Consider the following 16,279-nt stretch of genomic DNA (forward strand, 5'->3'; position numbering starts at 1 on the left):
GTTAACATGTGCATAAATGGGCTAAGTTGTTCGAAGAGTTATCAATCCAATGAAACATAAATTATAGCAATAAGCCAAGAAGAATCGATATTACATTTGTGTAGGTATGACACAACCACATGTGCATAAGGAGAAAATAGTTTTTTTAAAAGTATTAAAGGGGGAGGAGTCTTTATCAACACATTTCACTTCATTCATCTCAAAGAGCATATCAAATTTGAAAACATAACACTCATCTACTCTTTGGTGATAAGAATATCACACTCGACCACTCATCAATCTATCAAATCACATTGATGTTATATTCATGATTCTTCGCACACATCTAGTTCTCAAATTCCTTAAACTCCAATTATTGCTCCATAGTAAAGAAGCCAATCCTAGCATATATTTTTTGGATAGAGAAATGATGTTTGGATATGAATCTGCATTAGGTATGCTGTATGGATATGAGCATTATTAGATTCGATGTTTGAATTCCAAACACACACACAGGCATGCACACACAATAATGAGTCAGTCAATTGGTCAGTCTCTCTCAAACAAAAACCAAATCAAGAAAGGCACAAAAACCCCCCCTAGACAATGGTTTGTGATGCTTGGCATCATATATTTACTAGTTGATTAGTATGATATTTTATGGATTTAGCTCAATAGCTCAAAGACATGGTTTTAATGATGTGTTTTGTGTCTCATAGCCCCACAGGAGATGATTTTCTTTCTTTCTTTCTTCCTATCTTTCTCTATCTAGTCAATAAAGACAGTCAGCCTTATTAGAAATTCTTTTCCTGATTGGTGAAGGTCCCCAATTGTGATTGTTGTTATGTTGCTTTAATCCATTTTAGGCTCTTTCATAGTTTAGGGTTATTTCATCCCCTTTGAATTCAACAAGTGGCATATCTACCATGGCTACTTGGAGGAGGAAGGAGGGGTGTGTGGTGGGGGCAAGCTGCGCCATAGCAGTGCACTTCCGATGAGCGTGATCTTGCTGTGCAGGGCAAGAGCCGGAGGAGGAGGAGGAGGAGGAGGAGCAATGAGTGAAGCACTGGCCTGTCGGACAGGCTTGCTTTGCCAAGGTGTAATCTATAATCAGAACCACCACCACCACCACCACCACCACCCATTGGTTACAAAGCTCCGCCTCTGCGCTACGGCGGCACTGCCTTTGCGCTCTTTCACCTGTCATAACTCAGCAAAATCGAGCTCGCTCGGCTTGCGATTCAATGTTCTCCGCCCGTGCCTCTTGGACTGGAGTCTCCCCGATGTCTGGAGTAGTCGCAAAGACCTCCAACCCTGCCAGGCCATCCTACAAGATGATTGTGAGTAGTTTTCTTTTCTATTCTTTGATACAATTCATTGGATTAACCCTGATCATACTGTGGCCTGGGGGTCGTCCAACCCTAACCCTTCTTGCCACAGGCAAACTGTAACATGCGGAAGCTTCGGGTGAGATCGGTAACTTCAATGCTCAAAAAACAGCATGCTTGTCGCTACGAAAATAACGCACAAAACTGAATATAGATGTGCAGGAAGAAATTGCGATGTTACTCGCATTGGTGACACCTAAAATGGCTCGTCCCCCGAGGCAAGTACTAAACAAGGCGTTAGGTTCTTGAATGCCTCCAACGCTCGTTGAGTCATTCGAATCCGTTGCTTTCTTGTCTTAACACCCTTTAGCCGATCGGTGAGATCTGTCGAGAGGTCAGAAAACTTGTCTATGTGGGTGGAGTATGCCTGGCAAATACTCACAAAGAATTTGATGTCATATGCTGTTTGAGGTACTTTCCAATTGACAATCTCTGTCACTTTAGCCGGATCAAGTCGAATGCCTTCTGCACTAATTATGTATCCCATATAATGCACCTGGAACAAATAAAATTTCGACTTCTTCTCATTGACATAGAGCTCGTTGCTTTCCAGCAACTTAAGGACTTTCTCCACATCAATGTCATGCTGCTCAACCGTAGCTGAAAATACATGTATGTCGTCCAGAAATATGAACACACACTTTCCAATCAAATCGCGGAAAACACACATCATCATGCGGTTGACTGTAGCTGGGGCGTTCGTCAAGCCAAATGGCATGACCACAAATTTATAGTGGGCCCGTTCCGTACGGAAGGCTGTCTTGGGAATGTCCCCCTCCACAATCCTCACTTGGTGGTAGCTACTCTTTAAATCAAGTTTCGAGAATACCTTAGCTCCATTCAACCTCTCGAGAATATAATCTATTCGAGGCATCGGGAATCTACTCTTGATAGTCGGCTTATTGAGTGCACGATAATCAACACACAACCGAGAAGACCCATCTTTCTTCTTGACAAATAAGATCGGTGCTGCAAATGGCGACACGCTGGGGCAGATGAAGCCAGATTGTAATAATTCTCAGAGTCGGCGGTCCAACTCCGATTCCATTGCCTTGGAAAGGCGATATGGAAACTTGCTCGGGGGTTCCAAGCTTGGGAGGAGGTCAATCTTGTGGTCCTCCAGTCTGGACAGGGTGAGCTGGGGAGGGAATTGTCCTGAAGAAAAATCTTCTGGAACTTTTCATGGAGAGCCAAATACTTCTTGGAAGCACTGGCCACCGGCTGGGCTGTCTGGATGTATATCATCGCACAATGTGCGCCTTTCCTTACTGCCCGCTTAGCCTGCAAGTGGCTTATGAGTGGAAAGTTCGGAATTCCTGGCTCACACTTAATGGTCACTAGGGCGTTTGACACATTTCGATTAATCTGGAAAGTGTGCTTGTGCCACTGGACATCAGGAAGAAACTTGTGAAACCACTGAATGCCTAATATTATGTCTGCTCCTACAATAGGGGCAACCATAAAATCATGCTCAAACTCTATGCCCTGAATAACTAATTTAGCACCTAGAGCTTCATACTTGACGTGTCATGTGCATGAAAGATACCATGGACATTCTCAGGTGCTGGTCCAGAAGAGGCAGCCAGATAAAGAGTATGAACCAGATAGAGTTAGGATTTTAATCACAAGATACAGAAGAAGACAAGTGTGGACTCAGAGCAAGGCCTGGAGGGCATGAAGAGGGTGTCTTGACAGTGCGTTAGAAGCAAAGACAGGCTGTCGGCTGCTCACAGAACTGGTTGGCTGAACCAGAGGACAGGGCGGCAGCAAGCGCATCATGATCAAGGAAGAAAATCCAATCAGGCAGCGTTTAAGGGCATTTAAGGCATAAATGACTGGCCGACCAACAGTTGGCCAGTATACCAAGTGTCCAAGAACCCTATAAAAGGCAAAGTGTGCTCATAGATTGAACCATTCATTCCTTTATGGGGTGGATCATTAGGATCCAAGTAGGGACTAGACTTTTTGGGTGTTTATCACCTTTTCTTCAAGGCAGCCTAGGGCTATGGACAGAGTACCTTTTTGTATCATATTAATATACTGAATTTCCAGCATATCTCTCTGCTCTCTCTTCATATCTGCGTTTTGCATCAACATGTTTCCAGGAGTGTTTAGGGCTGAAAGAAGACCCCCCAGAGCTTCCGCGTGTTATATTGGTATCAGAGCATCAGGCTCAGCCAAGCTAAACACTGAATCAGTCCCATATGATGGTGTACAGGTCCAAGGTACAAGAAAGTACACGGATACAAAGCCCAAGGCAAAGAACACAGAATCGGAAAGAGCTCCCAGGAGGTTTGTTGGTGGTGTTCCACAGAGCCAGAGGGGATGGCAATCCTATGAGCCAGATAGGTTCTCGGGCAATGGTCCCAAGGAAGGATTACCCTCCAAGGGGTGATGTGAGAGTGCCAGACTCATTTCTCAGGAATGAAGACCAAGATAGTGTTCAGAGTCAGGGCAAGAATGGGTTGGGGACTAGATGGAATAGATGCATAGATCTTATTCTGACACAGAGCGGTTTTGGAGACTGGGCCGGGCTTTCAGAGAAAAGGGTTTGCTAGGGATGGATGAGTGACAGAGGGACTTCGGGAAAAGATTGGGATGATGACAGTCATCCAAGAACAGGTTGGAATCCCGTCATCAAGTTTAGCAGAGGGGGATGTCATGTGCATGAAAGATGCCATGGACATTCTCAGGTGCTGGTCCAGAAGAGGTAGCCAGACAAAGAGTATGAACCAGATAGAGTTAGGATTTTGAGCACAAGATACAGAAGAGGACAAGTGTGGACTCAGAGCAAGGCTTGGAGGGCATGAAGAGGGTGTCTTGACAGTGCGTTAGAAGCAAAGACAGGTTGTCGGCTGCTCACAGAACTGGTCGGTTGAACCAGAGGACAGGGCGGTAGTAGCAGACGCATCATGATCAAGGAAGAAAATCCAGTCGGGCAGCGCTGAAGGACATTTAAGGCATAAACTAGGCTTGTGGATGGAGTACCTTTTTGTACCATATTAATATACTGAATTTCCAGCACATCTCTGTCTCTCTACTCTCTCTTCATATCTGCGTTTTGCATCAGCATGTTTCCAGGAGTGTTTAGGGCTGAAAGAAGACCCCCAAAGTTCCGCGTGTTACATGACGCTCGTTATCATGCCTGTGCTAAAATCCTCAACTTGTTTGTCCACCGAAGTCAGGACGAAACGGGCACACCGAGTGGCCTGTTCCGTGACCACGTCCTCCGTGTTGCCGCTGTCAAACAAGACGACGACTCTCTGGTGGCCACCTATGTAGCCAAAGGACTTAAGCAATTTGTTGCGCTCATACTCCTGGTCATGGGTGCCCTTCTGCTTATCTTCGAGCACCCGCCTAATAATTGCTCCAACTGAAGCATTGGGATTTGAAGAACTAGGGGCAGCCGTTGGGGTTTGTGTGGAAGCTGGGCTCACCACGGAAGCTGTGGAGGCTACAGCAGCGGTCTTTGGAGCGGTAGTCTTCTTAGGACACTCCTGGGAAGTGTGGCCTTTTGTATGACAAAAGAAACACCTACCCTCCTTGTACTGAGAAATCTCCTCAGCACTCAACTTGCCACTTGTCTTGCCTACCTTTGCTTTCTGGTCTGAAGTAAGCTTGGACGCATTGTTCAAGTTCTTGGAGCCATAGGCTCCCGTGCTTTGGCCTAGCGAAGACCCCGTCTAGTTCTGCCCCCCCCCCCCCCCCCCCCCCCGGACCCCCCCGTCTTGGATCCAGAGGCTCCGGCCTGGGAAAGATCCCGTCTAGTTCTGGCCTTTCCCCCTCGAGGCGATAGCCTTGGGAGTAGCCGGCTAGGAAGTCTTGGGCTTGCCACCATTATGCTTCATTTCTGCACTCTGCGCAAGCGAGAGTGCGTCTTCGAAGGTGGCTGGTCTAAACATACGCACCTCCCACTGGATTTGCGTGTCAAGGCCATACAAAAACTGTCCTTTCTTGTTCGAATCAGATAAGCCTAATTGCAAACATAAAGTTGAAATTCTATTGGCAAACTGAAGGATTGTTGCGCGTTCCGACGCGCTCCCCTGAACTCGTCTTCGAGTCACTCAAGGTAGTGGGGCGGTAGAAATTGCTGCAGAAGGTCGCGGACAAACTCGTCCCACACATAAGCTGCTATACCTAATCTGGTGTGGGCATGAGCCCACTGAGTCCACCAAGGAATGGCCTCACCTTCCAAGTACCAACTGGCTAAGATCACTCTGTCAGTATCAGTCTTTCTAATTGTGGCAAAGTAAGCTTCAAACTGATGTAACCATGAATAAAGAGTTGTGGGGTCGAGTTTACCAGTATACTTATTGAAGTTCATTTTCTCAAGAAAATGATTCGAGGGCGCCGCTGGTGTCAATCTGGCGTCCAAAGCTGCTAGGTAACGCTCATGTTCCACGCATCGCATGGCTTCGTCTTCACGTTGTCGGATCTCCAATGCACACACTGCAACTCAAGCAAAGAGCTCGGTTGCGGTCGTGACCCCGCCTGTGTAGAGAATCTAGAATCTGGGATACGAAAGGAGAGGGAGGAGGAGATGGAAAACGCGGCGTTGAAAAACGGGTACGCTCTTCCAGAGCCAGGATTTGCGCCTTCTGCTCTTCCAACTTAGTCGTCTGGTCTGCGATTGCTTGCATCATCTGTTGGAACATCTCTGTAACACTCAAGCCTGGTGCCCTAGTTGGGCTGCCCAGTGCACTCTTGTCCCAAGGTTCTTGGTCTCTCTCATTGTTGAAGCTCGCCATAGCAGGAAAAAGCACTTCCTTTCCGGAACGCAATCTGACCATCCACTGTGTGTGTGGGAGACTTCCGGAAGCTGAAAACCAACCGTCCTTCGAGGGACAGGAGTCACTCTGAAAGGGGTAGTCCACCGGAGTCTGAAAACCAACCACACGAGCGAGAAAAAATTCTGGTTTCTTTGCTGAATCTTTACACTTGAAGTAGGCTCTGAGACCACTGTAACATGCGGAAGCTTCGGGGGAGATCGGTAACTTCAATGCTCAGAAATCAGCTCCCTTGTCATGACGAAAATAACGCACAAAATTGAATATAGATGTGCAGAAGAATAGAGAGAGAGAGAGAAATGAAATGAAATGAAATGTTATATTAACATCTTCAAAAGGCCATAATGACCTATGAGACCAAAAGTTACATCATGGTGGATCTGATACAATGTCTGGATAAAAAAAACCCAGAAAATGAAAAATAAAGATGATACTAGTGGCACCTAGAAAATGAAACTGGAACTGGAAGGTAAACAGAAACCCTTATAGGGTGTGAATATAGTGAGAGGGGGGGGAGGGGGGTACGCTATGGAGGTGAGTGGAATATAGTGAGGGGATACAATATCATGTGGGACGGAGGGGTACACTATGGAGGTGCCTCCATCTCATAATATGTGCCGCATCGGACGCTCGCGGATCTCCTCAATATCCTCTGTGGTCAGCACCCTGACTGGGTGTCGCGCATGCCTCGCAAGAATAATCCGAATCCGCCGCTGCAACCTCCATCTATGCTGGGATGCCCTCCTCCGTAGTCGTGGGCGTCTGGACCACCCAAGCTCAATCGCACGATCAATCAGTGTACCTCTGGTGTGGGCGGTATCCATGTCCTGCTGCTGCTGTGGTCCATCTGGCGTAGTGATGGCTGGACTAAAGAAGTCTGTAATGTGCCTCTGAGTCTGGCTCTCTGTGCTCCTAAGCAGGCTATCTCTATGTCTCCGCAGCTCAAGCAAGAACAATCCCAAACACCTCTGGTCCTGGTACCCCATGACTCTGGAAAGTGGTCTAAAACCCTCTCTGAATAAACAGTGGAAACGACCACGTATCTCATAGTATGCAGCACAATGGCATATATAATGCAGCTTTGTCTCTGGCTCCCCATGGCATACTCGGCATATCCTGGCCTCAGCTGGTATATCTCTATATCGGCCAATCTCAATCTCAAGTTGGTGTGAGAATGTGCGAATCTGACCAATAGCACATTGTACTGCATGAGACAAGTGTACATCCATGTAACTGGGTCTGATCACAAAACCATCTGCTGTGAGCTGAAGAAAATGCTCTCTGTAGAAAGCCATCTTCGTGCCCAGCTCCTCACTCGGCTGTATCCATGTCCTCCTAATGTCCAGCTGAACTAAATCCTGACGGATGAGTCTGGTAATCTCTGTCCGTGTGAGAGTGAGAGAGGGTGCCTCTAGAGAATACTGGAAGGGAGGCAGTCTGTCCATGCTAAAACCATGTGCCTGGAACCAAGATGTCATCTGTCCATACCAACAAGCCGTGTCTCCTTGTAAAGCTACCTGTCGGGAGGACTCCAGGGCGAGGCGTGCATATCTCTCGGGGAAGATCCCACAAGCCATGTATGTAGGAGACTGATCTCGTAAGAGCCTCAATCACCAAAGGGGCAGCCGCTAGCTCTGCTCGAATAATCTCATGAGGTACCACGGCCTTGGCTCTAATAATCCTAGCAATCATAGATACCAAAGGCCTCTCCATACCTCTCCACCCGCCTGCGCTGTGATGGCCCACTGAAGGTCCCCATATCTGCACTCCATAAAGCATAGCTGATGTCACTAGAGTGTCAAAAAGCCAAAGTTTCGTTCGAGGTTCTGAAACTGAACCCGCAAACACATCCTCTCCAAACCACCCAGGGCTGCATGTGCTCTAGTCAATCTAGTCTCTGCTGCCCTCCTCATCGAAAACACTGGCCCACTGAATACTACCCCAAGATATGTATATGCATCTGTATACTGCCCATATGTAAATGTGGAAGCTGATCGCCTAACCCACTGTGGCGTGGTGTTAAACACCATAACCTTGGTTTTGCCAAGGTTGACAGACAATCCACTATCATGTGCAAACTCATGTAAAGCATCCAGATGACGCTGCATACCCTCAGGGGAGTCAGAGATCAACACAATATCATCAGCATATAACAATAGTGGGATCCATGTACCTGCTAGCTGGGCTCCTCTGTCCCCCAATCTCTCAATGTAGTCAGAAGCCTCATCCACATACATACCAAACAATGAAGGAGATAACGGGCAACCTTGCTTCACTCCTATAGTGGAGTGAACCAAAGTAGAGACCCCCTCTGGGGTGCGTACCTGTCCTGCAACTGATCTATATAAAGCCATAATCCCCCATATGAGCTCTGTGGGTACCCCCATCTCCTGTAATCGCCTCATCACAGTATTGGGTCCCGAGTACCCTCTGTAGGCCCCCCACCACGAATGGTGTATTTGCTTTTATTCTATACAGATATGTCTACGTGGCATCCAAGTGCGGGATGCACGTGACACAAATCCTAAGGCTAACGAGTTACAGACGTATAGGACAAAATATGGCCTCATTGGTTTTGCTAACCCTAACTCTTAATCCTAGGCTAAGAAGCACAGCACAAAATGTGACCTCACCTGGCTCTTTCAATCCAATTCTAATTGGGTGTTGATGGGTTAACCCCTTTAATGCATGCATTTGATCAGCACCATACACAGCACCGAAGGTGTGTCCCTGTGAAGGGTTTCACCATAAATGACATTGAATATAAGCTTGATTTTCCTTGCTCAAACCCTAATTTTTCCTTTCAACCATGCATTCCCATGATGGCAACCAAGTTGAGTCAAGCTTCTTTTGTTTGCAGTAACAAAGATTGAACCCAAGGCTGCCATTATTGATGGGAAGGCCATCGCGCAGAAGATCAGGCAAGAGGTCTCTGAGGAGGTCTCAAGGGTGAGAACTGAAACAGGGAAAGTCCCTGGCTTGGCTGTTGTTCTTGTCGGCACCCGCAAAGATTCTGAAACATACGTCCGCAGCAAGAAGAAAGCTTGTGAGGAAGCAGGCATAACTTCTTTTGGGGTAAATCTACCAGAGGACTCTAGTGAAGAAGAGGTTCTCAAGCATGTGCAAGTGTTCAATGAAGACCCTTTGGTTCATGGGATCCTTGTTCAGCTCCCCCTTCCCAAGGTACTGACTTTTCAGTTATGCAAATGGTACATAGATGCCTAGGAATTTCCATGCTGATGAGAGGTCCTTGAACTGCAGCATATAAATGAAGAGAGGGTCTTGGCAGCTATTAGTGTTGAGAAAGACGTTGATGGATTCCATCCTTTAAATATTGGGAAGTTGGCCATGCAAGGGAGAAAGCCCCTGTTTGTGCCTTGCACTCCAAAAGGATGCATTGAGCTGTTGCTAAGGTCAGGTGTGGACATCAAAGGCAAGCATGCAGTCGTCATTGGTCGGAGTAATGTTGTTGGAACGCCGGCCGCAATGCTACTTCAGGCAAGCAGCTCATTACAGCCTCCCCCATTGCAGTTTCATGTCATGCCTGCTTCTTTTTCTGCCCCTCTTTGCAAAGGGCTTCTTTCTGATGTGTTGACAATGTTTTTAACACTTGGTGTTCTGTAGCGGCATCAAGCAACTGTTACTGTTGTACATTCCTACACCCCGAATCCAGCAGAAGTCACATGTAGAGCAGATATTGTGATTGCCGCTGTTGGTGTGCCTCACTTGGTCCGTGGAGATTGGATCAAGCCGGGTGCAGTTGTTATGGATGTTGGGATAAATGCCGTTGAGGTAAATTTACTGTGGGTTTGTTTTCTATTGTCTCCATATAAGGATACCGTGTAAAGAGACTTGTGGTGTAAGGACTGGTGTAAAGAGACTTGTTTTTTTTTTGTTCTTGCCTTTTACACAGGATCCTTCTTCAAAGAAGGGGTATAGACTTGTTGGGGATGTCTGTTTTAAGGAGGCATCCATAAAAGCCTCTGCTATCACACCAGTTCCGGGAGGTGTGGGACCTATGACAATTGCCATGCTTTTGTCCAACACATTGGACTCTGCAAAGAGGGCATACGGCCTTCTCGATTGACAAAAGCTTGGTGAGTTTTTTACACATGTTACAAATGCAAATTATGACAGCAGTTTTATCACAATGCTGTACTTTGAAGTAAACACAGGTGCTCAGCAACTGCTTTTGTTAACTAATCAAAGAAAAATTACCAAAAGTCTCCCAAGAGTCCAGTGAACACGAGTGGAGTGTGGAGTTGGGTGATGTAGTTTTTGTATACGAGATGTGATATGGGAGTAGCTTAGAACAAGAGAAGCAAGTTTAGCCTCCCAAATTTAGTTGGAAGCTGCCTTTACTGAGCAGTTTCAACAGGATTATATTAACTTTTTAAACAAGAGAGTTTGTTTTCAGCCTTTTTTAATACTGAAATTAATATTATGTTGAGCATATACCCAAGAAAAAAGGTGTACTTGTCCCAAAAGAATACATTGGTGTGCACCACTGGCATCAGTTTTGTTTTATGCCTGTCAAAACGTGTACCTTTAGAAAAGTGATAGGAATTCTGTATATGGTGGTTTATTTTTGAAAATTTACTCACTAGATGACATGGACACATCTTTATGAAAATTTTTACCTACCCGGTGATGATGATGTGAGTGGGCGTTGGGGTTAGTCTATGCTATGCATGATGGAGCTGGTGATTCAAAGCTTTGTGAGTAGACCCTCATGGAGTCCAGCTTGCACTAAGTTTTTTGTTAAGATAGGAAAGTAACCTCAACTTTTGCTCTAGTCGGAGTTTTTTTTTTTTCCCAGAAGCTCCTTTTTTTTAAGGGATGCAATGCAAGCATTGCACCACTCACACACAGGGTTCAAACCCGGGTCCATTCGTTTGGGTAGGGTAGAATGGCCCGGGTGCTAGAGTCTATTGACTTCTAATTGGGTTTTTTGAGACTTGATCGGTTCCAAATGCAGACATACAGCATGAGCACTAGTCAAATTTGTTGAACTTGGTTTTGATGTGTGTAGACAAACCTAGCCATGTGATTTAGAGAAGTGGCTAGAGCTTGTAAGAGAGCTTTAGTTTTGTACTATGGTTGTATACTGTGCTCAGGTTTACCCTTTATTCTGAACCCTACAATACTGAGCCTCCTGTTCCAAGCAATATAGTGACAAACCTTCCATGCCTGTGCTTTGTGGTTCTTTGATACATGTAGGGAGACAGCAAGCTCTACCGAGTTTCATGTGATTGCATCCCTTTACCTCGGTTTTTGTTACTCTTCCTAGCATGGAGCTTATAAAAACTCTCCCCCCCTCTCTCTAGCGTTTTGTGGTTACTCAAATTCCTCGATAATGAAGGCAGTGTATACTCAGTTGTAAAATTTTCCTTATTTCTTTCTAATGTGCAAATTTTCTCCTTTGTTTAGTTCCAACTTCCATTCAATGAATTACTAAAGGTAAAAACCTTCAATTTTCTCAAAACCTTTTCAATGGTTTACCAAAGGTGGTTTTTAGATACATACATATATGTATCTATATATATATGTGTGTGTGTGTGTGTGTGTATGTATACATACATACATACGTATATATATATATATATATATATATATATGTCTCGCCATAATTGACTATTGTTTGATGTCAAAATGGGGACCCATTTGGGCATGTGGATTGCCCAAATAAACTTCTCCTCATATAGGGAGCCTTATAATATAGAGCTAATTGATATCCACACATTCATAATATTGAAAGTGGAGCATTGATTTTCAACTCTTTCCCCCAATGTCCACTTGTAAGCGAGCTACACGTTTGGTCCAATGTTGATGTCACTCCAAGAGATCTCTCCCAAGAGACTTTGTGAAGACATGTTTACACTATTCTTCATTGTCGAGCAGTACACCATCTCGACCTCTCCATCCATGATAAGCTCATGCAACACAAAATGAAACTCAATTTCAATGTGCTTCGTATGAGAAACACTAGATCCTTTTTGCAATCCCAATGCAACTCTAGTTGTCGCACACTCTTTTCCATATTTACATGGTGGTAGAGAATGGTGATAGAATTTAAGGGAATGCGTAAGAGAATGGTTATATAAAACCCTTTGTCTCAAGGTTTAGAGCTTCATACCCCATGGGATTCAGCCATGGGAATGGTGGTAGAACATAACCTTTCCATTTCAAATGCCATCCTTAGAATATCTTTTGCATATTTACATGGTGGTGGAATGTAACGGAATGGTGGTAGAACGTAGGAATGGGTAAGGGAATGGTTGCATGTAAAACCCTATGTCTCAAGATTTAGAGCGTCATTCCCCATGGGATTCAGCTATGCGATTTCCAAATCTTATGCCTGCTTGGCTTTTTGAGGCTACATGCTTGTTGAGGCTAAGGACATGTTATGTGTTTGTTCTTGTGGACCTCTTGGGTCAAATCCCTTGGGTTAGATGTAGTCCCGAGGTGAAAAATATACCCAAAAGGGTATTTTACCCAGCCCAAAAATGGCTATTTAGTCATTTGAACTTCACTTTTTATCTGTTGGACGACTGCCTCTGTTGGCCGACCAGCACCCTCCCTTTCCATATAAATATGAGACGCATCCTTATAAACACATCCATCATGAGTACTTCCCTCTGCTGGTCGCCTACTTCAGGATTGAACCTCAACGTTTTTACTCCCTGCTGCTATTGCTACTGGATTGGTCGCCTACATCAGGGTAGATCATCTGTGTTTTCCTTCTTCAGCTGCTGCTTGGTACGGGCCGCCTACGAACAGGTGGAACCTACTCTCTGCTGCTGTTGAACTGGTCGCCTACATTAGGGGTGATCATCAATGCTTTTTCCTCTCCGGTTGCTCCGTTGCTGGTACAAGCCGCATACATCTGCATTTCACTTCAGCATACTTCTGCGTTTTACTTCAGCAATCATTAGGACATCAATGCTTACATCTGTGCTTACATCAGCGCTTACATCTCAACTCACATCAGCCTTACATCAGGCATATATTGGCGCTTACATCAGGCTTACTTCGGGATTGTTACCTGCGTTTTTGGGACAACAGCCTTCTTTGTTCGTTCGGAGTCTCACATAGAGCTCCTGTACTACTGGACTTTCTCATTTATATACATATCAACATTGCATGCTGTGTAATTTGCTCTGATCTCTCATATATTTGGTCCTTTGGTCTCTTTTACCCTCATATGGTATTAGAGCTATCGCGAGCAAAAGGATTGAAGACCTTGAGAGCACACAGCATGGATCATCTACCCACGATTCTAGAGGATCAACCTTTCATACCAGATATTGATTCTCCTTATTCAGATATAGATCACACGGAGGATGGGACTCCTCATTCACTGGAGAGCTCTGTTGAGGTCTTTCATTGGGAGACAACGAGCCTATTTTTACCTACTCACCCTCTACACCCTTGGCATATGGTTTTTCTTCTCCGAGCTCATCAGTCATTACTTCCAGAGGAGGATACATGCCCATAGCCAGTTTGCCAGTATTGGACCCAGGTATTCATCCTCAATTGGAGAGCCCTGCTTCTCATTCTAGCCTTTGGTCTCTTTTGCCCTCACAGTCCCTATTACCCATGTTCCTCATCTAAATGGAGAAGAACTAGAACTTGGTTTTCATGGTGAAGAAGCTTGCGTAATAGGACCTTATCAAGTTGATGTTGACCACATCGCCAAAATTCTCAAAGAAGCTTTTGATGTTCAACACGCACAAAAGGAATCCAAGATAAGTCATTGCTCTTTTACTTTTGCAAAGTTTGAAGGTAAAAAGGATGGCCACTCTATTCTTTCATGGTTAAGCTAGTTTGATGATTATTTTGTGGTTGAAAGTTTCTCAAAAAAGGATGTGATCAAATGTGCTACTAAACATGGTGGATAAGGCATCTTTATGGTGGAATGTATTGCGTCATGTTGTTGATAAACAAACCACTTGGGTTGATTTCCAAGACAAAGTCAAGGAGTGTTTTCTTCCACACTAGTTTCATCTACAAGCACATCGTGCATGGAGCAAGTTTTCTTGGCATGATCGTGACACTGTATCTTAGTATACATAGCATTTTTAGCAAACTTTACTATTTCTTTACATGCTTGAGAATGTCCCTGATGATACTTTACAAGAAAAATATGAAGATGGTCTCGAAGAAGGTATACAAGTAGAGATGACTATATTCAAACCACCTTCTCTCTATGAAGCTATTTCTCTAGCTCATGACGTAAAGAAAAAGCTTTGTTCCAAAGGTAATTTTTTTGGCCTATGCAAGAGTGCACCTACACCTTATAGTTTCCCTATAACCATTTGAGAAATGGGGTATTAACTTTATCAGACTAGTGTTCAAGGAACTCAAACATGATTTATCATTGTTGCTAGCCATGTACTACCACAAAAGTTAATGCTAGAGCAAGAACCTAATTTCTTTATGAAAATATAATTACTAGATTTGGGTGCCCACTCAAAGTAGTAAGCAACTGGGGGGGGGGACTCACTTTATCAATGATGTGATCAAGCTCTTGCTAAGAAAATTCATGGTCACACCACAAATCCTCACCCTACTATCCCCACACTAATGGCCACACTAAAAGCACTAATAAGATTATTTGTGCTGAAGCCTCACATATAATGACTAGGAACATAAGTTACCAACTTCTCTATGGGCATATAGAACCGCGTACAAGATGCTATCCACACCACACTTTTCAACTTGACATATAGAATAAATGTCCTCATGTGACCATGTAATTCTTAGTACTAAGCTTAAGAATTGCTATCAAGGAAAAGTTGATAGGAAACATCCTAACTGATTGTCTATTTGAGCTTGAACACTTAGGAGGAGAAGCCAGAATACATGCTATGGAATGATAGTTGAAAAGGGGGGTTGTCAATGAGGGAGCTTGGTGGAGGGAGGGAGGTTTTCTTGGCTACCTCTCTCTCTACTTTGAACGCTCTCTCTCTAAGTCTCCCCACCACCATCTCCTCCCATCACCACCTAGCCCACCAGCCCAACCAAGCAGCCTAGCTTCTCCCCTCCAACCTAGCTCCTCTCTTTCTCTCTCTATCTATTATCATTTATCTCTCTCTCTTCTCTCTCTCTCTCTCTCTCTCTCTCTCTCTCTCTCTTCTAGCACACTCTCTTCTCTCCCTCTCTTCTCTCTCTCCTACCATCTCTTCTCTCTCTCCTACCATCTCTTCCTCTCCCTTCACTCTTTTCTCTCTCTCTCTCTCTCTCTCTCTCTCTCTCCTTCCATCTCTTTCTCTCCCTCTCCCTCTCCCATCCTCTACTCTCTATATCTCTCCCTCTCCCACCCTCATCTCTCTCTACTACCATCTCTTTCTCTCCCTCTCCCTCTCCCATCCTCTACTCTCTATACTACCATCTCTATATCTCTCCCTCTCCCACCCTCATCTCTCTCTACTACCATCTCTATATCTGTCCCTCTCCCACCCTCATCTCTCTCTACTACCATCTCTATTTCTCTCTCTCTCTCTCTCTCTCTCTCTCTCTCTCTCTCTCTCTCTCTCTCTCTCTCTCTCTCTCTACCATCTCTATATCTCTCCCTCTCTTTGCTCTATCCTACCATCTCTTTTTCTCTCTCTTGTATCTCTCTCTCTCTCTCTCTCTCTCTCTCTCTCTCTCTCTCTCTCGTCTCCCCCTTCTCCCTCTCTCTCCCCCTTCCTCCCTCCTTGTGTCCGTCACCCTTAACTCTCTCTCCTCCTCTATTTCATTAGTAGTTTATCAATGTCTCTCCCTTTCCCCCTCATTTTCACTCTTCCTTCTTGTTAGTCTTGCTCTCTTTGAATTGCTCCTATGATGTTTTAAGGGAGACAGCATCCCCTCTCTCTTCATGTTCTCTCTCTCTTGTCCATGTTGTCACTTCTTTCATCTCTCTTTCTCTTCATGTTCTCTCTCTTGTCCTTCTGATCATTTGAGCCTATAAACTTATCATTCATTTATTTACATAGTACGTGTAACTTCATTTAACCTACGATTCAATTATCCCCTATAGATTCTTTGAGTCTACAAACTTAACACTACCTTATTCATCTACATAATACACATAATGTCATTACTTTATTAGTTTATTTGACAGATTGAGCACAAACATTG

At 44.7% G+C, this 16,279-nt stretch overlaps 1 protein-coding gene across 1 annotated transcript; it reads left to right on the top strand.

Annotated features, from left to right (window-relative positions):
• The first annotated feature begins 875 nt into the window (after positions 1–875).
• On the top strand, positions 876–10,581 carry LOC147607007 (bifunctional protein FolD 2-like). Its single transcript, XM_086791292.1, has 5 exons — positions 876–1,319; positions 9,015–9,337; positions 9,416–9,652; positions 9,779–9,946; positions 10,068–10,581. Exons 1-5 carry the CDS (start codon positions 974–976, stop codon positions 10,239–10,241), a joined length of 1,248 nt encoding a protein of 415 aa, XP_086647418.1. The 5' UTR covers positions 876–973; the 3' UTR covers positions 10,242–10,581.
• Positions 10,582–16,279: the final 5,698 nt, after the last annotated feature.

This window comes from Cibotium barometz, chromosome 56 (assembly GCF_041138505.1).
Source record: "Cibotium barometz isolate CiBa-2024 chromosome 56, ASM4113850v1, whole genome shotgun sequence".
Lineage (NCBI taxonomy): Eukaryota > Viridiplantae > Streptophyta > Polypodiopsida > Cyatheales > Cibotiaceae > Cibotium > Cibotium barometz.

What these genes read in the sequence shown, in the direction of transcription:
- LOC147607007 (XM_086791292.1), top strand. Translation starts at nt 974, where the DNA reads ATGAGCGTGATCTTGCTGTGCAGGGCAAGAGCCGGAGGAGGAGGAGGA. An exon ending in GGCCATCCTACAAGATGATT is followed by an intron (nt 1,320 to 9,014) that starts GTGAGTAGTTTT and finishes TTTTGTTTGCAG; the next exon opens with TAACAAAGATTGAACCCAAG. An exon ending in TTCAGCTCCCCCTTCCCAAG is followed by an intron (nt 9,338 to 9,415) that starts GTACTGACTTTT and finishes CTTGAACTGCAG; the next exon opens with CATATAAATGAAGAGAGGGT.